Below are 25,433 nucleotides of genomic sequence, written 5' to 3'. Positions count from 1 at the left end.
CAAACCTATTGCTGCTACTATATGCCAAATAACACGTATCTCTACGTATCTGATTGATGATTAGCCTTAATCGAAAGTTCTCTCTCGTGATCGGGAGGGGTAATTAACTATAGGGGCTTGCGCCTATAGGAAACCAGGACTCAGATCATAAAGTCCTCATAAAATGAGGGCGAAATCTCTGGGTAGTGTCTTATCTACAAACCCATCTGCCTTCCAAAATTTACCTCGGAACTTAGTTCGTTAAAACTCCCTCGCCGAATAAGAAAAAGAGCGAGCGGAGGCCGAGGGCGAATTTTCGGAGCCCACAGAGGGCGAAATCTCTGGGTAGTGTCTTATCTACAAACCAATCTGCCTTCCAAAATTTACCCCGGAACATATCCGTTAAAACTCTCTCGCCAAATAAAAAGAAGAAATCGCGGCGGGGAGACCGGGGCCGAATTTTCGGAGCCCACAGATACCATTGTCTAAGAATGAATTTGAAAATCATTAAATTTAATGTTGAGATTAGCGATGTATATGAAGAGTTTATATTGTATTATTCTCAAAGCAAATCCTATAATTTGAAATCCATCAGGATATAATTGATATTAAGAGGATATTCTGATATAATTTTTTCTATGAAAATATACCATAAGGATTTACATACATACCACTTTATTTCATGCTAGAGGAACCTCAACCAACAAGAAACTTCCCACTTGACTTTTGATGTCCCGTTTATTATTACAAGTCTAATACCCATATACAACTTTAATATCAAATATATCACTCCTATATTTCATTCCTACCACTCATACCATACTATAAACTTTAATATTTCATTTCATGTATCCATATTTATTCTATGGGTGATAGGCATGTAATATTAATATTCTGGGTGTCAGATATATAAATAGTATGAAATAAAGTGGTATGTATGTAAATCACCCATTCACAGTGAAATTTTTGCATTACTACAAAATCATTTATTGTTAACCTTCTATTTCTACTCGTCTCCTGCCATGAAATCAGGATGCTGCCAGGATCATCAAACAAGCGATTGAAGCAAGATTTACCACAACCAATAGCTAGAATTCCATCCTGAAACATACAAACCCAAAAATGAAAGTTCAATATCTGGACACTCCACTGTAAGCGCCATTCTTCAAAACAAAGTATACAATGCAATGTATCGACCTCGAGTTGGTCCTATATGATCTTTCTAGAGCAGACGTTGAGAGGCATTACAGCACAGGACCAACATAATCTTGCGATTTTGTTGCGATTCTCTTCCAGTTGGGATACAAATGGGGCAGCTGGCCTTACTAATCTAGAAATTTGAATTCATTTGATCTGCTCTTTGGTGCAATTGTGGGGTTGAGGATGGTAGAGAAATGGTGAAGCTATCAGGCTGGGCAACAGGTCAGGCATTTCCCTTCCCTTCCAGCTCTGCAAGTGTCTGGTCAAGTGAAGCAGGCAAATGCAGATATGCTGCCATTATCATCCTATGAAATTTCTGTTCATTACTTTGCCTGGAAATAGTTTTTCACGATGTAAAGGAGAATCACTAGGGTTGATTTTTCTTTTTTTCTTTTTTTTTTTAGTTTTTACCCCTTTTTTTTTTTTTTAAGAGGCTTCCCAAATAATTGGAAGCATAGAATTTGGCTATGAGATGCGTTCGTTCATAGCACTAGTGCTTTTTGAGATTTTGACTTCATAGCTTTCTGTATCATTTTTTCTGCTCTGCAATCTAATTCCAACAAATTTGTTCACTTTGAATGGTTGAGATTGATTCTGCCGGCTTTTTTATTTTTATTTTTTTGACCTTTGATATCACTCTGATTAATATTTCTGTTAGTGTGTTATTTATTGGGTCAATAATTGATATATGCAATTTTTTAAAATATAGAGAAGATCACCCTTCTCATTGTTTCTGTTTCCATGCTGGTTTACAGCTTTTATGATGCTCCACATGGTTCAAAGAAAGCTACAAAGTGTCTGTTTGCATTACAAAGGAAACTATATTCTTGTTTGAGCACTAACATTCATCTTAATTTAAATCGCACTTAAATGAGATTTTTTTTTAATATACACAGTTTGCGGGGTTTGATTGTGCATTTGATTCAATTTAGTTTGCTCACAATTTATGTAAGATATTTAGTTGTTTTTATATTTATTGTAAGGATAAATTTTTATAATCTCAAATCGAGGGCGAATTATTACGTCTGGTCACCGGATGCCCGGACACTCAATCCAGACACGCCATGCCACCCGATGTATTTTGGTGGTGGCGTTTGGATTGCTGTCAGAACGAATCCGGACACCGGACGTAATAATTTGCCCAAATCAAGACTAGTAGAACTATTATAATCTCCAGCTTTTCAAGTAAAACAGCTTTTCCAGCTATACAACTTCTGTTTTTACATGCAAATATAAAAATTACATGCAAATTAAGATATAACCCTCAATTTCTATCATCATAAATCTTATAGCATACAAGAATAAATCAACTACAAAATCTGCACATCCAGGAATTTTATTGCCTGTGAAAAAGGAATGGAGAATAGGCGATCAAGAGTAATAGATCACTACAATCCTTACAAATATAGGGCTATAAACCTGCTGAAGCATGCCATTTCCTTGCCTCAGCAAGTCTGAACTGAAGTTATCAATTCTACAGAAGGCTATTATATATATACACGATTTACTTCTTTTCCTCGTATATTCTTCTCCATTAAAATAATATCTCAATGTTCATGAATATATATATATATGAAAATGATCAATTCTAATACAAATTTCTATACACCATATCTCTATATTCCCCTCCGGGTAAAACCCAGCACATGAACAAAATAAGCACAGCCTTGCTAAAGCCCCAACCTAAACAAAAAACCCTTAAAGGCTGCATGAATTTCCTTTTTTTTTCTCCTCAAATGAAAATGTATAAGAAACAAAAAAACAAACAGGATATCCCAAATCGAAAATCCCTAAAGATCTGAGACCCCAATCTTCAAAATAAATAAATTGCCGTAGCAAATAGATAGCCCCAACCCCCCTTTCACCATGCACATTCACTATACACTGAAGATCTGAATCCTGAAAATTCACAATGAAAGCTATTTGGCTACTGCAATAGTTCTCATATTTCCGAATTGGGTACTTGAGCGACCAAATAAGCTTGTGTGGTGTTGGTGACTCACTACAGACAGTCTGACGTCGAAAGTCTACTTCCTCGTCTGAGCTACTATCATGTTGCTCTTTGGTCAAGTGCGAGCAGGAAAGCCGAAGTTTTGGTATACTCTGACGTCTCCTCCTCGGCTAGCAGTCACAATCACCATTCCCCAAGCTAACTTGCTAGTTTGCATCATCGAGTCGCCCGTGGAAAGTTCGCTGCTACTATGGCGACTGTGTTTGCCAGAGGATGAATGAAGCTTCTCCTCAGGCCAAGTAGCTGATAATACCTTGTCAGGATATGTTAGGGAGAGGGGACTATTTCGGCCACTAGTTTCTTCCAGAAAATCTAAGTTATTATTTGGTTTTGATTGGCAATTGGGGCCGTTGCTTCCATTGGGCACAGAAATAGCTACTGATCTAGAGCTAGTGTTTGACCAGGGAACTGCAACTGTGACATCCTGGGAGTTAAAATACTCGTAGGATTGTGTGATAGAGATGGCACTTTTGCTTTTGCTTGGACGGGTATCAGTGTCCTTTCTCCATACATACACGTAAGAGTCCTCACTAGCACATATAACATACTTGCCATTTTCTGTCAAGCAGGCTGAAATTTGACTGCTAGTGTTTCGAAACCCTGGAAAAATTTGAGATCGGATCAAGCAATACGTATACTTATATTATGATGCTAATATTATAACTTATTATGTACAAAATATGGTATAAATATACAATTATAACAAATATCATTGTACATAATAACACCATATCTCATAACATAACATAATAACACCATATTATCTATTTAAAACTATACTTACATATTTATATATGATATGTTATGTATATACTTAAAAAAAAACTTAGCTTGACTAGGGAACATATTGAATGACTTTGAGCTGATGTTGAGCTAGGGTCAAATTGGCTCGAAAACGAATCATTAATAACACTAATTTTAGCCTCACAATGCATGCATAAGCTCACAAAAGTTGAAGAAAAAAAGGAACAAATTATGAAGATATTGGTGTCAGTCAACAGAATCTCAGTCTAATGGGCACCAATAGAAATAATTAAAGTAATGTTATTAGTTGGCAATCAAAATCCACAAATTGAGAGCAGAGAAGACGTCACATGAATCAATTTAAGCTTTTAAATTAAATAAAAAAGGATATTTTAAAAGATTAAATTAATTAATTCACCTGCAATAAAAAAGACTGTTTAAAAGCTTTAGTTAGTTAGAGATGTTTAGCTCATATTGCAATGGCTTAGAAAAATTATTTAGGTGCCGAAAATATGTGGGCCAATTATTTAGGTGCGGATGCCGGACAGAGAGAATCATCCGGATTTATCTCTGCCTACAGTAAAAGCGCATCAACTACAGTAACTGTGCTTTGACTGCACTTTTACTGTAGACAGAAAGAAATCCAGATGATTCTCTATCCGGTGTCCGAACTTAATAATTTCTCAAATATGTTATACTACTTTAAGGCATGCATGCATAGGCAACTGTACCCAATGATATATACTAACTTGATAGGCTCATAGATAAATAGATAGGAAGATGACATGCGTTGAAAATAATCATAAATAGGGAAGAAAAAAAATACCTTTAAATTTGTGAATGAGATTGATCCCATCAACGACCCTAATCCGTGAATCAGCAGATGTGATTAGAACTTCTGATGAGCTGTCTGGGACAAACTGTTTCATGATACAAATCAGATAATTGTCGACTACAAAAGTCTATAAAAATTTGAACAAATGAACAAACAGTATAGTTCAAAGAATTCTCATCAAAAAATACAAATCCTATGCAGAAAAAATACAGACTACACATCAGAAAATACAAATCCTATGCAGGGATCTTGAAAAAAATACAGACTACCTGAGTTGCATTGATATTTAACTTTCGAGTAACTTATAGTGAGGATTATCACGAATCCTTTCGCATTACATTTATAGAACACTCCAAAGAGATAACCGTTTCTCTAAATTCATATATAAATGCCTAAATTGGAGTTTCAATGGGAATTTTATAATTGAATCGAAGAATAAATCTTGTATTCAACAACAATATTTTATATAGTCCAACATAACTGCAATAAGTAGATAACTTATCGGAAAATCCATAGGAGTCCTGCATCCATGAGTGGATAACTTATGGGAACAAATGGAAGACAACCTACTGGATATGATGGTTGAATCACTGATATTTTTTAAAGTTGACCCTAAAAGGGGTGCCATCAAATTTAAATGCATGTGGGGAAGAAGTGGAAGACAATCATAATCAATGGTTGTCATTCGACTTAACACTCTACTAAGTAAATTATTGAGTAATATATCAATTCTATTTTTTAAAAAAATAGCAATATATCAATTTCATGTTTCAATAATAAAGACAGACTAGTTTTAGGTTGGTTGATTTGGTCTGTTTTCCTAGGTGGGGTCCTCATAAACCTTTAGGACTTGTGGGCCAACCTGTAATCCTTTTTTGGCGTGGGAAAGCTAGGAGCAACTTGCTCCTTACCAACCCCTTCGTGGGGGTGAGAAGAAAGTAGTGCCAAAAATATTAGTAAAATTGAGATTTGAACAAATCTTTGCCTCTAATAGCAAGCGCATTGTAAAAGCACTTGTGTAAAAAACACCGAACAAAAATATAAAGCCCTCCAATGGTTGAATTCCTCAATTAGTCGTTTATTCACTTTTTAATGTCTCTTGAAAAATCATCCCAATAAAATTTTAGAGCAAGGCTAGCCAATTTAGAGCATGTATGCTCGTTATAGCTATCATTTACATGTTGTCCTGTTATTAGTATTTTATTTGTTCACTATTTTGATGGCAAACTAATCTATAGCAGAATTAAAGAAAACCAAATTACTTCTCAATGTCCTGCACCGCTATAGACATTAATTTGAAGAAGAGCATTTTATGACTTTTAATGGTTTTAATAGTTCTTTAATGTGGAGTGTTAAAATGTCGCAAAAAGAAGGATAAATTTAATTAGAATAGCCTTAACATAGGAATATTAAAGTAAACAATAACAAAAACAAGACAGGTCTAATTCTCCTTACAAAACATGCCTCTTCACTTACAAATTAAAGTGCTGAAAAAAAATCCCTCCTTACTTATTTGTAAGGCAATTTTAGGAAGTCTAACACAATGATGCTGATATCATGGAGATTCGAAGCTTTTCAAAATTAGGTTAAAGAACAAGAAAAATCACTTGTCTTGATAAAGATGTCAATACACCGAGGACTTCACAAATTCATCTTGGTTGTATGAAGACAATTAGGCATCAATATTAGCACCAAGGATGGACTTCGCTACATCTAAGAAGATGCTAACGAATCAACAATGGTCTTCATCATGCAAGATAACACAAAATTAACAATAGCTCTCACTTAAGGGATGATGCTTACATACTTTGGCTGACATCATAAGAGGTGATATGTTGTCAGTTTTGACTTCTGCCATAAGGAGAGACACATAGTATCGTTTCCACCTTAAGGGGTGACATGTAGTATGTTTTGGCTTCCACACTAAGGGTTGATATAAATTCATATCAGTTTTCCCTCTGAGGTAGCGGCATAAAATCTATATCAACTACAACTATAATAAAATATGTGGGTAGGCACTAGTGTAAAGGGAAACTAATCTCAACATAAAGAGGCTCATCTTTCACTGCCAAAGTTGATAATGGACTCTATCGTCCTCACTTTACTTAACCCACAGTCATTAAGAAAGTGCTTTAAATGAGGTGACTCATGGTTACTAATAAGGTGCACAACAGTCATTGCTAAGGTTCAATGATTCAGAAATTCTAAGGCACAACAAGCTCCCTAACATAATGTCCAAAGTAACATCATATGGCTCCCAAACTTATATATAGTTTGTCAAAAGCATGGCTAATGTATGCTCTAAACTTCGGTTTGCTTGATACACCTTGGATGATTAAACTACCATATTACAAAAGGGTCATCATCCATCCTCACACTCACAACATAATTATAGAACAGAATATTTAATACCACCATTGTCATAGAGCAAATGCCTTAAAATATAGAATTGTACATCTCTTTAATAGAGTAAGTTTTTTCAATAAGAAAAGGAAATTAACTATAAGCGCTTGCGTCTATATGAAGTCTTGATTCCCATATCTAAATATATCCTATTGCCCCATAAAGGAAAATTTATCCATACTGATTTGGCAACCCAAAAAACATATCAAGTTTCTAACTTGGAACATAACTAAGAGAACCTTTTTTTTTCAAGAGCCCACAAGGCATATTAGGAATTTTAGAATCATGATAGCTTTTATTATGAATTTCCTTAAAAAATGGGATTTCTTTGATGACCCCAAAGTTTGCATGATGGGATTTATTGTGACGCAGAAGAGGTATGAACCCAAGACCATCACAAAAAACTTCAAAGGGTGCTTGTTAACAAGACTAATTGGCATTCACTTAACAAATGAGATTGATGTGAAACGTATATGCGATGGAGGAGTTACTTTAGGAAATTAAAGAGATCAATTGGAACTTAATAATCCAAAATAAAATTATCATTTATAATAAAAGAGTGATCCTTTGAACTCTTAGTTTTTAACTCGTTTAGGCAACAAATAGTGACATCGATTAACCAAACAATTCAAGAAAACACCAAAATAATTGTAGGCTACGACAATAAACAATAATCCATGATTTAATAAAGAGAACTTTCACCTTTGGAGCCCATGCGCTCAACTAATCTAGGCTTCAGCGGAAGAAGCGTCGGAAAAACATAAAATAAAAATAAACTACTACTTAAAATAATGAAAATACAACTCATGCTCGTAACCATCGATCTCCGGCGTCGAAAATGCTGACGATGTCCTCATCAGAGATCTTAAAAGGCATAAAGTGGTTATGCAAATTAACTCTCTAAAAAACTAAGAGGTTAATCTAATGTTGTTATTCACCTCTCATGATTTTTCCAAAGTCTTTGATATAACTTGGACAATATTGGACATGGACCTAATTGGCATACAAATGTTGAGATCATTTACAATCTATTTAAGAGGCTAAAAAATAGTTATACAAAATCATATAAACCATAGATTTATGTCAATACGTAGGCATTACACTATCAGTGGTATACCTTTTATGAATTAGTTTAACATTATGCAAGCATCACACTACCAGTGACATACTTTTTAGGAATTTGTTCAACATTCAAATCATCATATCCTATAATATTCAAATCTAAGAAATAGATAATGGCTATGGCATGCTAAGGGAGTAGGGAGTTGAGTTCTTATAGGAGTAATGCTATCCTTCAAAAATTTATGTATTAATATTGCTATTCTCCAGGAGTGATACTCCATGAAATCAAAAGATTATTATATTTAGCACTCAATTTTATAATTCATGTATGGAGATTTTAAAAAGATGATAGACATCAAACTTTAATTTTCACTCAAATCATCAATGGATGATCAAGTTGAAGCTTTTTTTCCTTCTAAACTTTAATTTCCGCTCAAATGAGAATTGATAGGTGATGTTTTGAAATTAGATGATCATGCTCTTAATAATTAAATAAATGGGCATATAACAGTTCCACTAGTAAATCTACTAGCTTGAGCCTAGTTCAAATTGATAATGGTTATCATATTAGGAGTCCCATAGATTAAACTATATTTCAACTTTGCATATAGAAATGGGAATTTACATAGATGCACATGGTAGATTTTGAAAATAGTTGCTCTTTGAAATTTGATGCCAACATTTATCAAAAGCTAACAACTACTTATACCAAGTATATATTTATAATATATCTTCATAGAAGGTATTAAGAGTTTAGAGCAAGTTATGATGATGGTTTGTCTACACCTAATGAAATTCGTAGAATGAACTCCGAAAAGGTTGGGTAAAAGAAATGTAGCTTTGCACTGATTACTATGTTGACTTAGTGCCATTTCAAATGAGTTAGATCTTCCAAACCATGTTTGGTATTGGTCAAGTATTCAACGTGTATTGGTCAAGTATTCAACGTGGATAATTGTCCTTATATTAAGAGTTGTCAAAAAAACATTGTGGTATTTTCTTATTCTATAGGCTTCACATCATGGTACCATTGACACTTGGATCTTATTTCATACATAAGGAACAATAAAAACCCAAAGACATGTTTTTGATGGATAGAATTTTTTCTACATGGAAAGGATAATATTAAAGGAACCTTGTCTAGTGTAGGAGTATGACTTGCATTGACAACTTGTGGGTAGTAATGCATAGCATCAATGAATCCACTTATATATGCTTGAGCAGTAATAATGACATTCACCAAAATCATATTCTCAAAATCTAACAATGGTTGATATGGAGTTTAAGGCTTCATTTGGGACAGCTATTTTGTTGCTTCTTAAAGCAGCTTTTTAGTACAAAAAGAAAAAGTTTTGTACTAAAAAGTTGATTTGACAAGCAATAAAAAAGCCAATCCAAATGAAGCCTAAGTCTATTGTTGTTATAAAGAGCATAGATTGATTGTACCACATCATAATATTATATTTTAAAGGGTTTAATAAAAGGCAATATCATAGATATTTTAATTTACATTTGACATATTTTCTTAGGTTTAGATAAATGTGCCTAAATTTGAGTCACTAAGGATTTAATAATCAACAATTAGCAGTGCAACGAATTATGATCCATGGTAAGATAAATTTGATATTCATGTACCAATAAAAAGACATTCTTAGCGTCCACGACATGCATTCATTGTGTGGTATTTTAAGTATGAATGCTAGATTAGATACAAGCAATATTTGATACATTCTAACTAGTCAACGATTTGCACAACCCAATCATGTGGACCCTTAACCTAAAATTGTGATTATATAATCGAGTTATTTTTTTTTTCAAATCTTAGCCTTAGTATCTAATAAGTGACTATTTTCTCTTTTACAGTGCTATAATAGATATAGATAACTACATTCATGAATGTAATTCTTTTTTAGATGGATGTGAAGCACTAATCAAAATGTGAAACTTAAAAAAAAATGACAATAAGTATTATAAGTTCTAGTATATTAATATTTTTTCTCTTTAACAATGTAATAATTGATGTAAAAAAACTAATTTCATGAATCTAATTCTCTTTTAGATTGAATGAAGTCCTTATATAAAAAGCTTGAAAAAAAAGTCTATGGAAATAAGTGACGTCACTTCTAATAGATTGATATTTTCTTTACCTTTGATACTATCATCTTGTATTTTCAAACCTATTTGTTCACTTTTTTGTTCGTCAATTTATTTCACTTTTGGAAGAGCGATTGATGGTCATAAACATTACCACAAGGACATAATGAAGCAATGGCTTCAAAAACTTCTGAATGATTCTTTTGGCTACTATGCCGATAGGGGGCTAAGGTTCTTCTCTTCCGCTCATTAAATCTACTAGAGTTTCTTGGTTTTTTTCTATTACCTATGAAGTAATTTAATAGATGTTATGCTTATAGTTCCCAACGTTAGTATTCCAAATCCTAGATCTGTAGTTCGTATACATAAATATAAAAAGCCCAAAAAGAATTGTATCAACTATTAAAATTGTTTGCCGCATTCTTTGAGAGAATTTCAAGTTTACTTCATCTAGAGCAGATCTTGAAACATACTTCATCAAGTGCTTAAAAAGGTGATTTTATGGTTTGGGCAATCAGCTATATAAACTGCGCATAACATTAAAATTTATGAAAAAATATTGTATGGGCACTGGCATCAGTATACTTTAAACGACATATGTATACCTGAAAACCAGTAATTTTCTTATGACTTGACTTCTTTTTCTTGTTCTGTAAGTGAATTTGATGCTTCTGCAGCAGCTTATTATCTGTCAAAAATGAACAGAAAATATGAGGATAAGCAAATTACAACATACTTCGCAGTTTCAAAAGTTAGCTTTGACAGAAGCAATAGAGAAGGGAACAATTTCATGCAATTCAAGAGGTGAGAGAAGGGATGGGGGGTGTTATGGTGAGCAAAACAATCAAATCATCCATACCGGACGTATCATACAAGTGGCAATTGCCTTTATGTGAACCAACTAAGGCACCCTGCAGAAAGCAACACACATAAAAACAATTAGGAAATGCCTGGGAATAAAGATGATATAACATTAGGTCTATTGTAAATAGGAGATAAAATTTCTCAAAATTCAGAACAAGGTAATGAGAAAATCAGCTCAGCTGCAGAACCTGTCCATCAGGTGTATAGCAAGCAGCAGTAACCATCTCATGCAGATCAGTCCAATCAACAATTTGCCTATGTGGGATACTCCATAAGCGGACTTTTGCATCTAGAGAACCACTAATGAAGTATCTATCATCAACAGGATTGAACTGAATGCATGTCACTGCATTGGAATGTTGTAGTAACAATCAAAACAAAACAAAGCAAAAGGAAATAAAAATCATATGCAAAAGTATAATAGCATACCGTAGTCACTATGTGAGAATACTTTCAAGCAAGAGTGACTAGACAAGTGCCAAAGCCTGACCGTCTTGTCCATGGAAGAAGAGAGTAAATACTGCAGCGACACATTCAAATCAGAAATGACACTTATAAGGAATCTAGAGTGAAATTATTCTTCGTGATTCCAATTGAGAAGGCGTTAAGTCCTGTGAACTCTAACGATGATAAGGCCAAGATGTCAATGGCACACAAATAATTGAAATTCAATTTAACGATCCTCCATCTTCAATATTTGGAAACTAATGAAAAAAAAAATACATTTATTCATACAAAAACAAATCATCTCAATTTAACGAAGCAATCAATTTCAACTATCAAGCACACTCAATTAGGATGCTTTGGATAATTCATCTAAGCATGCAAATATGAAACGAACTGCAATCTAGTGAGTTTAAAGTGTATGTACTGCATGTTTTGATTTTATACCCATTTACTTTGCAGACTTTAGAATGCTGATGCAATATTTTTTGAACTAATTGTATGCAAACCATTCAGCGCGATTGCTCCAATTTCAACTCAATGAACCATGTTAACCTTAAGAAATTTCTTGTAAAGATTGCTTGTTTCCTATCTTAAAGTGCTACTTAAACACATATAACTGTTACATCCAGTAAAAACACACAACTTAGTCTTTAGTTTCAAAAGCCAAGGAAAGAGAAGGAAGATTTGTAAACTTTGATCAAGTTAAATATATTGCCTATAAAAATAAGATAATCTTAGTTTAAAACTGTCCTCCTATTCCCCATGGACCATTGTTACTTTATCATCCAACAAGACGTGAAAATAAGACGTTCAAACCTGAGAACGATTAAACCACCTGAAATGCTAATGACTAATAGAAAGCTTCAAAAGAATGTGATTTTCAATTTTCGGTGCTAGTTTTCCCACATAAAAACATTGCACAACTCCAAATACAAAGAAAACTAGTATATGATGAAAAAATAGAAGAACAAAAAAAAATCATGAATTACACTAATAGGAAATGCTTGTAGGAAACAAGAATTTCCCTTGCTGAAATTTAATTTCAGCACTTTGCAAATAAAAGATTGAGAAAACTTGGATGAATAAAACTAGAGAAGAACTTTTTGATTGACAAATAATAGAAGAGAAGCAACAAGATACAATGGATCCTCAATTGGAGAGGAGAATCCAGCTCTCCCAATCTCTAGACGCCGTTAGAGCCCAAAACAAACCTAAGACAATCTAATTTCAGTCAAAACTCATCATGCCCTAACCCTAGGGAAACAATCTACTTAAATCAAACAATCCAAACGGAAATCTCTAAACAGCCCCTCTTTTTAAATTTCCCTCCAAAACCCTTCTTTCACTTGGCTGCTGGACCCCACTGGGAGGAGGCAGACTTGTGCAACATATGGGGAGGAACTTTTGTTCCGCCTCTGATAGACAAAAGCTTGTCTCGTATGGACCGGCTGGATTGGTCTAACATACACTTTAGATGGATCTAAAATGATGCAATTAAGTTAGTTTTGAAGAAGATGAATAAATTTAAATTTTATGTCTAAAAAAGGAGTATTGAGATTTAGAGAGTTATTGAAAATATTGAAGTTTTTTGGTTAACAAATCTTTTACAAAGGAAATCCTAAGAAAAAAAAAACAAATAATTGAAAATAATATTTTGGTGCAGATCGTCAAGAATAAGAAGGTATTGAATTTTGATATTTATAGGAGAATTGAGCTTATGAGTCCTACAATGAAGTTTTCGGTAAGGGCTTTGGAACATAAAGAGTTGAAAATCACTTAAAGAATCAATTTTGTTGGGGAAGAAGTATATTAAGACAATTTTTGTATTCCATTTTCAGCATTCGTTGTCAAGAACTGATAAAGTTTTGAAATTAAGAAATATGCATGAGGCTTTTAGCTTGAGAAAGATGGAACCTTCTTGTGCAAAAGATACGATTTGGGGTTTAGAAGGGACAATATCAATAGCTAGTAACAGAAGTTTAAAAAAAAATAAGGCATGCAAAAACTTCACAAATTCTCAAAACTCATTAAAAAATTAGAAAAAAAAGCCTTTCGAAAGAACAAATTTTTTAAAAGCAAAACTTCTTTGTTTCCTAGTCAAACTATATTTTCCTTCAACAAAAAAAAAAAAACCCGTCTTCTTGTTCAATCTGTATTACTAAAAATAAAAGTCTTAGGCCTGAAAAGGATTTCATATACTTTAAAGAAAAAAGAGAAAATAGGATTTCATATCACTCTGAAAAGTCGGACAATCATTTTTCATAGTACTGGACATTCTCTACATAAAAATGATGAGCTAGACCCTATAACGATGTGTTTGATTGGATTCATTTGATGCTTTGTGAAGTATTCTAAAACCATTGCATTAGAGAAAAAAACTAATTGTTTGAGACACGAGCCACTTGATGCATACGATAGAAGAATTGACCATTTTTAACCTAAGAAGATGACTCAAACTCAACCCTAATTGAGATGAATAAAATATGGCATGAGATGCTGAGCACAAGTGTCAAAAAATACAGGTTTAACAAATATAGAAATGAGTTCAAATAAAATAATGTTTCAAGGTTTGTCACAAAATTAGTATGACTAAAAACCCAACCCCAAATCAACACTCTTCATAATATAATATATGTTACTAGCCATTGCTTCCACAATAGAAGATCTTAAAAATAAGTATCACTAGCTTAACTCACAAGAAGATTTAACAACTCGTATGAAAGGTTTTACATTACAAGGACAGAACAGTAAATCCAAAGGAAACTTTAACATGTTGCACCTAGGTGCCATGGATGGAACAGCAAAGCAAACCTAAGAAAGTTGGCTGGTTTGAATGCTTTAAGTATAGTAAATTTGGTCATAGATGTACGCTCAAAATTTTGGCATATGTAGTTCAAGTTCTCTGATTGGTTTTGAAATTAAAAGCAAAATGAAAAAAAATTGAAATTTCATGGATGCATTTTTACATATGCACTTAAAAATCACAAGTATAAGTTTCACTTTACTTATTCAAAATTTCCCTCTCCATCAACCCAAGTTTGAATAAAGTACAGATCAAAATAAAAAAAAAGCATAAATTTTCGTAGCATTATTTAGGTTTTAAGATCATAATTGGTCAGCAATTTCTATATCCTATGGATAAACTGAAACCTACCAGTGTGAAGGTTTAGTCGAACAAACTGATTGCCAACTCAGTTTGCAGCTCCTATTTTATTTGAATAAACCTACTCCAAGTTGTTTTTTCTACTACAAACAGCTATCACACCATTCATCATGTGGCACCACATGGCTTGTTGTACTTTGCAGGCGGTGATCATGAGGTAGCAATCAGTGTATATGAAAGGTCTGGTGGGAGAAAGGCTTCTCTATCTGTAGAGGGAGATGCGAGAACACAACTACTTACTGAAAATATGGTTGATCTGACCAGTAAAGACTGAGGGCACGTCAAAAACACTATTCCCAAACACGCAAGAAAAATCTGAGTTTAGTTTCTTTGAACATGTTAAATTTTGGGTCGTTTGTTTGCATGAGCTAAAGCCACTTCATCGCATTCAAGCACCGCCTTCTGCTCCAATAGTCCGTAAATGAAGAAATAAAGAACCCTTTAATTTCATGCAATAATAATTTCTTAACATTATGCACACTTAATAATAATTTTTTATGTAGTTTAATTTGCTTACATTTAGCAAAATTCTTATAAATTTCAAGCAAACGTCTAGCTTCCACTGCATAAAAGAATCAAAGATATTGCGTTATAATGAGGTAACTGATAACAAGTGCTAGAGAAGTAGCTGCAGCAATTCATTCCATTATTTTTCACAAACCTCATACCATCTCATACCATCTGGACATCAAAATCGTAAAACTGTTTAGCATACCTTCAGCGTCGCTTTTTATTTTTGGAAAAAAAAAGTTCAAGATGGTATGAACTATATATAAGGAGGTAACTGAACTGATTTCTTCCATCCAATATAACTATCCCCTATCATTTGACTTGCTTTCCAAGTCGTAAGTTGTATCAAGATTCGTGCTAGTCAAGAATCAATATGCTGTTTTTCTTTCAATACGTACTGGAAATGCACAAACAGAGACATTTTACAAGAGTGAAGTATAAAAATTACCTGAGATTTGGACCATGAGAGATCAAGTACATCATCAAGGTGACCAATGAAGGAGCAAATTGGCCTCTCCGAGAGAGCAAATACCTGCTCTGGCACCTTCAAATCCCTTGAGCTGAAAGACTTCGTCCCACCAAAATCCTTCGGCCTTCCCTTTTTCTCGCAAGAACTCCCCTCGGTGCATTGCCCTGGAAGTATAGCTGCTGGAGAAGTATTACTACTGGCCGCTGGAAGAGGATTTCCATTAAGATTGTCATCCCCTGTTCCATCCAACAACAAATCCGGCTTTCTCTCGTGTTCCAAGACCTGCCACGCATGGATGACACAGTCCTCTCCAGCACTAGCCAGGTAACGACCGTCCAAGCTGAATTTAATAGTCCAGATGGATCCATTATGAGCATGAATCTCCTGGCTCAAGTACAAACCAGTAAGCTCTTTATGTGACTTCCCGTACTGCCGGACCTTCATCCGCTTAGGGCCGTGCTGAAGCAACTGGGGCATGTCCTGACTATCATCGGTAGCCGAACTAGATCTCCTCCCTCCTTTTTCCGACGAGGTATCCTTCTCGTCGCTGCTGCGACGATCCCGCTGACTCCCTGTAGTCACAGCGTTCTTTAAACTCCTTAGCCAGCTTGACCGTCTCTTCGCACTCCCACCACCACTCAATCCAACGCCGTCCTTCGGCCGGCCGCCTGACCCGCCGTTACCTCTTCCTCCCTCCTCCACGTTCTGCCTCCGCATCAGCTCCTGAACGATGGGGGAACTGCCAACGCATACCTCGAATTCCTCCATTGTCAACTGCTTCCCCGTCCCCACTTCCTTAACCTTATTCCACATCCCGTCCTCTCGGAAATCCTTCAACACGAACTCCGTGCCGTTGTCCAGGTCCTTGATCGTGCACCTCTGCGCATCCTCTTTTTTGATAAATCCAGCAATGCCATTCCCGACAAAACCCTTAACGTCTCCCCAGACAGACGGCCGCGATCTCACGACAAGTGGCGGCTTGCCGGCGGCGGCCGGCAGCTGACTATTTACAACTCCATGTTCAACAGAGCCATCGGATCTGGAGCGGGAGATAACGCAGGCAGAAGAGGCAATACTATTCTCGTCTTGCCGAGGACAGAGGCCATTACACGACACGGATCGCCCCATCTCTCCCTCCCTAACATGACTTGTTCCGACATCGACTCCCTCACCGTCGGGCTTCACTCGCGCGAGCGAATGGTCACCGGTGAGGCCCATCTGATGAAGCAAGCGGCGACGCCGCTCCTCGACGGTGCCCGGCTCAGAAAGCCATAGGTCAAAGGATACGGCCTGCGGCAGGTGGAAGCGGGATCGGCGACGATGGTGCTGGTGGTGGCTATAGTCGCCGTCTTCATCAGATGAAGAGGTGGAAGAGCACGAAGACGAAAGGACCCGATCAAGAGACTCGTAGAACTGTTCTTCTTCCTCTTCAATCTCCACCCCGGCCGAATTACTCATTTTATACACAGCTCGACCTCCTCCACCGCCGAATTACTCATATTATAGCGGCATTCAGATCCCGGCGAAGAGATTTGCGGAGAAAGAAGGTTTGCAAGAATCAAGCGCGTAATCTAGAAAGTGGAGGAGGATCGAAGCCCTATGAAATAATAGGAAGTAGAGGATCGTCGTTGGAAGTAATGTTTGGTGGGGGAAAATAGATAGGTCCGCCGTCTATAAACTAGTTACACTTTCGGGGGCTTTTAATGTTCTAAAAGTTTCTACAGGCTACCACTCACCGGGTGATGCACCGCACCTCTGCTTCGGCTCCCTTTCTGAAACCGACAGCGTGAATGCGCAGCGTATCGTTACGTGGCTTAATGTGATTGGTTAGCAATCAGTTTCGGAGAAAGGAGAGGTGGGTGGATTTCGGCGTGTAAGTATCGGTGACGAGAGCCGTTTTTTGTGGAGCTGGCTGGTTGGACCTCGGGTCTACAAAAGTTGGGATCCGGCCCGCATCCGTTTCGGGATTTATTTCGGTAGCTCTTTATCTTCTTTTTAGCGCACAATTTTAGCGGTTAATGCATTAGATAAGATAAATTTGGACTTTTATTAGAGGGTTAAAATCTGACCCCATCCGAAATCAGACCCGAATCCGATACGCTAAAATTTGGGTTCGGGTCAACCCATTTGTCATATGAGACGGTTTCAGATTGGAGTTTTAACCCATTTCTAAAATCAGGTCGGGTTTGAGTTGACTAGCCAGCCCGAAAATTCGACCCGTTTGCCAAGTCCGAGTCTCCGTCCCCGCATGCCGCAGCCGTACGCATGCCTCGGCCAAACGGCCAATCATCCTTGACTCGCACTCACGCCCCATAGTTCGGCAATCCTGCACGCTGACAGCTAGCCTCGCCTTACTAGCATGCTAGCGGCTAACCTCGCCTCGCCAACCTCGCTCTAGTCGCAACTTGCGTTAGCCTTAGGGCATCTCCAACGAAGAACTCCATTTTTCATGGAAAATTACAACAAAACTCTAAAATGTCGTAGTACTGCTCCAATCGAACTCCATTTAAGTGCTTCTGCGAAGGTAACGATCCTTCTCCCTTTCGGGCGTTTTTCGGTTTTTTCCGGTTGAGAGAGCAAAATAGCGTAGATGAACAGTGCCACGTCAATATTGGTGTCGCACTATTCACCCGCAAGTAAATGACGGAAGATTTGGCGTTCAACTGGAGCGACCGAACGACTTCATACGCATGTTTGGAGTTTGGTTGGAGATGCTCTTATGCCTCACACATGTGGTCAAGTCGGAGTGTCGAACGCCCGAACCTACTGCGTGTCTGCGCCAGCCACGCGGCACTGCAACGACAACCATCGGTTTTGCATTTCATGAACGTCTCACGAATCGTGTCAGGTCAACCCAGGAACCAGCTCTGATCGGGTCTGTTGGAAAATCAGACCCATTTCCAAAACTGGATAGAGTTCGGGTTGACCTGTTTACGGTCGGGTGAAGTCGGGCTCTACCCGAACCCGACCCGTTGACCCGAATTGACACCCTTAACTTTTATATCTCATGTAATTGATCAAATATTTTAATTATATGTGCATATTGGTTTGCATAAGTTTGGATAAGAAATATATTTTAAATTTTAATTTAGATTAAATTTCTCTAATGCATTAGTCATATCATTGAAGTTGGAGCACTTCAAATTGGTTTGAATAAGTTTGGACTCATTATCGAAATGGATTTGGTCATGATTTGTTGATATTCTTGCGAGAGCTTCATTGCTAGCCAATTGTTGGGGAAGCGTTAACAAAACCTAGCAGAATAAGAGTTTGCAACCAACCTTGTGGAGGATGTCATCAATAGTGTTGTCTGCGTGTGAGGAGAAGGAGCGATTATTCTGTACGGAATCTGAACGTGTTTCAGTGATGTGGCACGCCAACCCTATTATGACCTGAGAAAAAATCCAATTAATAAATTTTCCTTAAATTTTTTATTTGTTGATATAATCTTCTTATTTTTTATAATTTAATCTAAAACTTATGGTTAACAAGTTCATAAACATATATTTAAATTAAAATTGGTTATCAATTCATATTCAGGTTGCTAGCGGATCGAGTTCATGTTCATCATTTTTACCTATTTATTAAAACAGGTTATCATTTCATATTCTTTTACTTTATGTATCTTAGTTTATTTTTTTGTAATCAAGAGTAAAGAGAGATAGACTAATGTGTAATGATTTGATCTCATAACTAAAGAAGAGGACGTTGAGGCAGAGCTCAGGTGAACTCATAACAACGAAGAAGACGATGAACAATAAGTATTTGATTTTCATTGATTTGAACTAAAGCCGATTACATGTATAAATAAGTGAACCGGTTATATGAGCTAAAGACTAAAATGCCCATGACCGTTACATAAAGTGTTCAGGCGGCAGTAAGAAGTGGAGGCGAGTTTGCTGTGGCTTGGCAGTGGCTATTGGACGGCTGCGGCAGTTTATCCACTCCGGTTAATGATTCTAGCTGCTTGGTTAATTTGGGTTCAATGTCCTTGTCAATAACTACTGTACATGAATTATTAGTCGCTCTGATAAAATAATTAAAAGATGAAATAGACAATTCTTCTAAAATTTGATCTTGGGGCATTATAAAGATGATCTTCCATTTAATTTTGGAAATTATCAATTCAAATATGCATTGAGATTCATACCCGATTAAGATGATTTTTAGCTACCTATCAAATTTTAAATCTATATATAATACTCGTTGAAATTTTGTTTTGAGATGAGTATTTTAATTCTTAAACTTTTTTATGTTTAAATTTGAATTAAACTTAGATTTATAAATATTTTATTTAAAAAATTGACAATTAAATCTTATATATCATCTATTTTACTTAATGACTAATTTACATATATCAACTTAAACTTTAATTAAAAATTAATATGATTTAACTTAAAATTATTTTTCCAACATTTGATAACTTTAATTCTAAATCAATATCTTCATGATGTAACTAATAATTTTGATACGTCACCAAAAAGTGCCTTGTTGAGCACGAATCTTGATGCATATTCAAGTTAGAAACTTCTAAAATTAAATTTGAGACCATCCGAACTCTAATTTTAGCAAACTTATAATCAAATTGAATGTTTTAGTGAGATGAATCCAATGAGACTAAAATCGGTTCAATCCGAGCCAAAATGGGTCCAAATCAAAGCGCCAAAGCATATTTGAAATATTCAAAGTATTAATTAGATGATCAAATAATATATAAATAAGACATGCTTATAATCAAATTGAGCGCTCGACGAGACAAATCCAACAATCCCAAGATATCTTAATTTTGGCATCACTAAGACACTTAAATATTAAATGAAAGTTTCATGATCGAGGGGATCAATACGAGTCGTATGATGAAGCACTCCAAATTTATCTTGGACCTTCTTTATATTTATGGAGCATGCCACTCAAAAATCTTTAAATAACCTCCTCTTCTCACATGAAGGGGAAATTTTTAAAAAGGTTTGAACTTTTGGAGGCTTAGATCTTGGGTTAGAGACTCAAGAGAAATCTGAGACTTGAAGCATCCCAAAGCTCCATCCCAAAACAATTGTCGGTGAACCCTTGCCACTAGGCGGTAGTTGCAGGAACTCTAATAGACCATCGTCATCATACCTCCATCTGCCAGTCATTGTCGGACTTGCATTGAATCTCCATCGTTTGTCAACTATGGTTCCTCTGACCACCATTGTCTATCGACTTTAGTCCCTCTAACCCCCATCACCCATCGACTACGGTCCCTCAGACCACCATCGCTCGCTGACTACAGTCCCTCCGATCACCATCGACTGCTGATTATAGTCCCTCAGACCTCCTTTCTCCTGTTGACTAGGGTCCCTCCGACCACAGATTACGATCCCTTTAACCGCCATCGCCTGTCGAATACTATCGTTACGACCACTATCACTCGTCAAATACCTACTATGAACTACAATCCCTCCAACCACCATCATATATACATTACTATCCTTCCAACCACCTTCATCTGCCGGCTACGGTCCCTCCGACCACCATCTCCCACCTACTACGACCCCTCTGACCTAGGTCACCCTCCAACTATTGTACATCTAACCTCCGTTGCCCACCAACTATGATCCCTCCGATCATTATTGCTTGTCGATTTTGGTTTGGTTGTCTCTTGCCAATTATGATCCCTACAACCTCTGTCGTATGTCGAAAATGAGCCCTATGACCTCCATCGCCTGCCTATTATAGCCCCTTTAACCTCCATTGCCCCTGAGACCATCATCACTCGCTGACTATGGTCCCTCAGACCACCTTTATTCGTCGACTATGGTTCCTCCAACCTCTGTCACCTTCCAACTATGATCCCTTTAACCTCTGTCGCCCCAAACTATGATCCCTTCAATTATTGTCGTCCACCAATTATGGTCCTTCCAACCTTCATTGCTTGTAAACTATGGTTCATCCGACTATCGTTGCTCACTGACAATGACCCCTTTGACCTCCGCCACCCACCGATTATAGCCCCTCTAACCTCCATCTCCCCCATATGACCATCGTTGCCCGCCGATTATGGTCCCTTCAACCACTGTTTCCTGCTGACTGCTGTCTCTCCAACCTTTGTCGCCCATTAACTACGGTCTCTCTGACCTACGTTGCTAGCAGACTACGATCCCTTCGACCTTCATCGTCCATCGACTACGGTCCCTTGACCCTTGTCACCCGCTGGCTATGATCTTTTTGGCCTTCATTTCTTGCCGACTACGATCCCTTCATCCTTTATCACCTACTGACTATGATCCCTTCGGCCACCGTCGCTCATTGACTTCTATCCTTTTGTCCATCGCCGCTTGCTGATGGTCCCTTTAACTACAGTTCCTTCGATCATAGTTGCCCGCCTACTACGATCCTGTGACCTCTGTCATCAGATACTAGTCCCCTCAACCTAAGTCATCCTACTACGATCCTTCCGACCTCCGTCGACCGACTACAATCCTACCGACCAAATGAACAAAACTACATTATTTTGAGAACAACCCACATATCACTATATTTTTTGAACCTTCACCATATAATGTGCTATATATGATATATATATTTGTTACATGAAGCCAAGGCCTTCCCTTGAGGAAGGACATCATTTATAATTCACTACAAACATTAGTAGATATATATATATATATATATATAAGAAATAATATAATATTATTAAAAATATTTTAATAAATATTAAACTGTTATATAATGCATGTCTTTGTAATATACAAATTTGAAAAAGGGAATTAACTTTATTATATAAGAATAAGGTTAATTGGCTGAAGCATTTTGGAGAATAATCAACACAGTATTTTTTATTATTTTTTATTTTTTTGTGAAAGGACCCGTATCTACTATCTAAGGTTGGTGAGATATATAAAAATCATAGCTTCAATCGTGCCGATAAGTTTTGGACGCTGATCTAACCACCAACAGCTGAGGTTGTTAGCTAATTTAGACCATTTGATTAATTTATTGACATTCTCTCTCCAATAGCATTTGCTTATATACTGTGCTTCTTTTGTCTACAAATTGTCTAACTATATTTGAACTTTATGAATTTATTGTAATATGTGAAGGCCTTTATCTTGCAAGTCATGATTAACAAATATTTCAATGTAAAAAATAAAGTCATATCATTATTGTTTTTGAAAATCCTAAATTTAATATATAAACATTCTCAAAATAAACACATTGGTTAATTTGACATTTGGAATTTCGATCTGTGATCTCTTTTAGGCTTCGTTTGAGATGGTTTTCTTGCTGTTTTTTAAAGTAGCTTTTTAGTATAAAAATTTTAATTTTTAAACTGGAAAGCTGCTTTAAGAAGCAATAAAAAAACTGTCCCGAACGAAGCCTTAGTTTATGAAATCATATAAAATGTGTTTGCTAATCAAAGACTTCACTAGTACTAATAGTTATAAACTCACTATTGTGTCACCCTTGATTGTCTACTTGGGCTAACTCTGCCCCAGACCCTAATACTTTGATCAAGTTGACTCAAGGGCTTGATCATTTGATCACCTTCCTAAAAAAAAGGAGGGTATGATTTAAGCCACCCATTTTTTTTTACAAATAGAAAAGATTTAGATAAAAAATTAGAATTTCGTTATCAAAATCTATAAAGAGATCATTAGATGACTCAATCCCCCTTTCTTCCAAAAGAGGGGCCGGGCTACCAAAATGAGCTCTTAATCACCCACCTAGATTCCCTTGCTTCATTGATATCACAAAGGACATAACATAATTAAAGAATTCTACATTATAATTTGTGTTTTCTCTTAATTTTTGTAATACATGATTAAAACTAGTGGAAATTATTCTGATTGTGCTAGACCCTAGAATTTTGTATTTATAAAATTTAAAAGAACTCTATTTCATTTCTGTTGCATGCGTGTGTGTGAATCATTTTTCAAAATTAAAATGATAAATTCTATCTCTATTAATACACAATTCTACACATAACAACTACAAAATGCATTATTTCACTATGTTGTCAACAATACATTGTTATATGATATTAATATTAAATAAATTTGTTATTGTTTTGTAGATAGAGTAAATAAACTATTTTTCAAGTGTTTAACATACTATGTTAGGAGGATTTACATATATAGTGTTCAAAACTTTTCAATTAACATATTTAACATATAGATTTCATTGTTTACTTACATCATTTTTAAAACTTCAACTATCAATATAAAATATAAATTATCTAAGTAATGCCATTCAAATCTCGTCATAACTTCGCAAGTCTTCATATGCCATCGGTCTTGTCACCAACTTTGCATGTTGTTGGTCATGAGACTCATGACAAGATGAAAATCTCCTCAACGAAGCATAAGAAAGATGCAATCAAACTCACCAGGGCAATACATCAATACCACTGATGTAAGAAAACAGTGGCCAAATTGTAATTGCTAAGGCAACATATCGGTGGGATTGTTGCAAAAAAATTAAGGCTTCGTTTGGGACGGCTTTCTTGTTGCTTCTTAAAGTAGCTTTTTAGTACAAATTTTTTAATTATTGAACTAGAAAGCTGCTTTAAGAAGCAACAAGAAAACCGCCCCAAACGAAGCCTAAGTCGTGATGGGTCTCACCTGAGTAATGCTAAAAGAGTTAAAGGACGGTGTTATATTATATAAATATTGAAATTTAGGTGTTAAATATATGAAAATTAAGAGTACTATTTATACCCCCGCCCCCCATTATATTAATTAATAATATTACTCTTGATATATGATAAAAAAATTATCTTGATTGAGCACAAATCTCGAGGTAAATTCAATTGGAAACTTCTGAAATTAAATTCGGTGCCATCCAAACTCTAATTTTATTAAATTATAGTAAAATTCAATGTCTCAAAAAGACAAACCTAAAACGGTCTTGTCACCAACTTTGCATGTTGTTGGTCATGACAAGATGAAAATCTCCTCAACGAAGCATAAAAAAGATGCAATCAAACTCACTAGGGCAACACATCAATACCACTGATGTCAGAAAACGGTGTACAAATTGTAATTGCCAAGGCAACATATCGATGGGATTGCTGCAGAAAAATTAGTTGTGATCGATGGATCTCACCTGGGTAATGCTAAAAGAGTTAAAGAACAGTGTTATATTATATAAATATTAAAATTTAGGTGTTAAATATATAAATGAAAATTAAGAGTACTATTTATATAAAACCCCCCATTATATTAATTAATAATATTACTCTTGATATATGATAAAAAAATTATCTTGATTGAGCACAAATCTCGAGGTAAATTCAATTGGAAACTTCTGAAATTAAATTCGGTGCCATCCAAACTCTAATTTTATTAAATTATAGTAAAATTCAATGTCTCAAAAAGACAAACCTAAAAACACCAAATTCGATCCAATCCGAGCCCAGATGGGTCTAAATCAACAGTTTGAAGCACATTTAGAAAGTTCAAAGCACAAATTTGAGGACTAAATGATATCAAAATATGACATACTTATAATCAAATAGAGCGGGCCGATGAGACAAATCCAACTAGCCAAATATCGCCAAAATCTGATATCATTAAGACTCTCAATCACTATCGAACTTCTGTCTAACAGTCACTACTCACACGAAGATCAACACACTTCCTGGACTATTGTAATATGATCGACCTCAAGT

General features: G+C 35.9%; 2 protein-coding genes across 2 annotated transcripts in view; one reads left to right on the top strand and one right to left on the bottom strand.

The window, feature by feature from the left end:
- Positions 1-1,758, top strand: part of LOC110094688 (RNA polymerase II C-terminal domain phosphatase-like 1) — a 47,948-nt gene extending 46,190 nt beyond the window's left edge. Inside the window, exon 17 of the mRNA XM_020819978.2 lies at positions 1,012-1,758. Coding sequence (XP_020675637.1) covers positions 1,012-1,084 — 73 coding nt within the window. The 3' untranslated portion in view covers positions 1,085-1,758. The remainder of the gene's footprint in view (positions 1-1,011) is intronic.
- Positions 1,759-2,690: 932 nt separating this feature from the next.
- On the bottom strand, positions 2,691-17,465 carry LOC110094687 (WD repeat-containing protein 44). Its single transcript, XM_020819977.2, has 7 exons — positions 15,761-17,465; positions 11,622-11,712; positions 11,381-11,538; positions 11,188-11,239; positions 10,934-11,016; positions 4,761-4,854; positions 2,691-3,790 (listed from the first exon to the last, which is right to left on the bottom strand). The coding sequence occupies exons 1-7, from the start codon at positions 17,237-17,239 to the stop codon at positions 3,246-3,248; spliced, it is 2,502 nt and encodes an 833-aa protein (XP_020675636.1). The 5' UTR covers positions 17,240-17,465; the 3' UTR covers positions 2,691-3,245.
- Between the last annotated feature and the right edge of the window lie 7,968 nt (positions 17,466-25,433).

The sequence above is a fragment of the Dendrobium catenatum genome, unplaced genomic scaffold, assembly GCF_001605985.2.
Source record: "Dendrobium catenatum unplaced genomic scaffold, ASM160598v2 fragScaff_scaffold_243, whole genome shotgun sequence".
In the NCBI taxonomy this organism is placed as follows: Eukaryota; Viridiplantae; Streptophyta; class Magnoliopsida; order Asparagales; family Orchidaceae; genus Dendrobium; species Dendrobium catenatum.
This window is presented reverse-complemented; position numbering and strand designations above follow the sequence as displayed.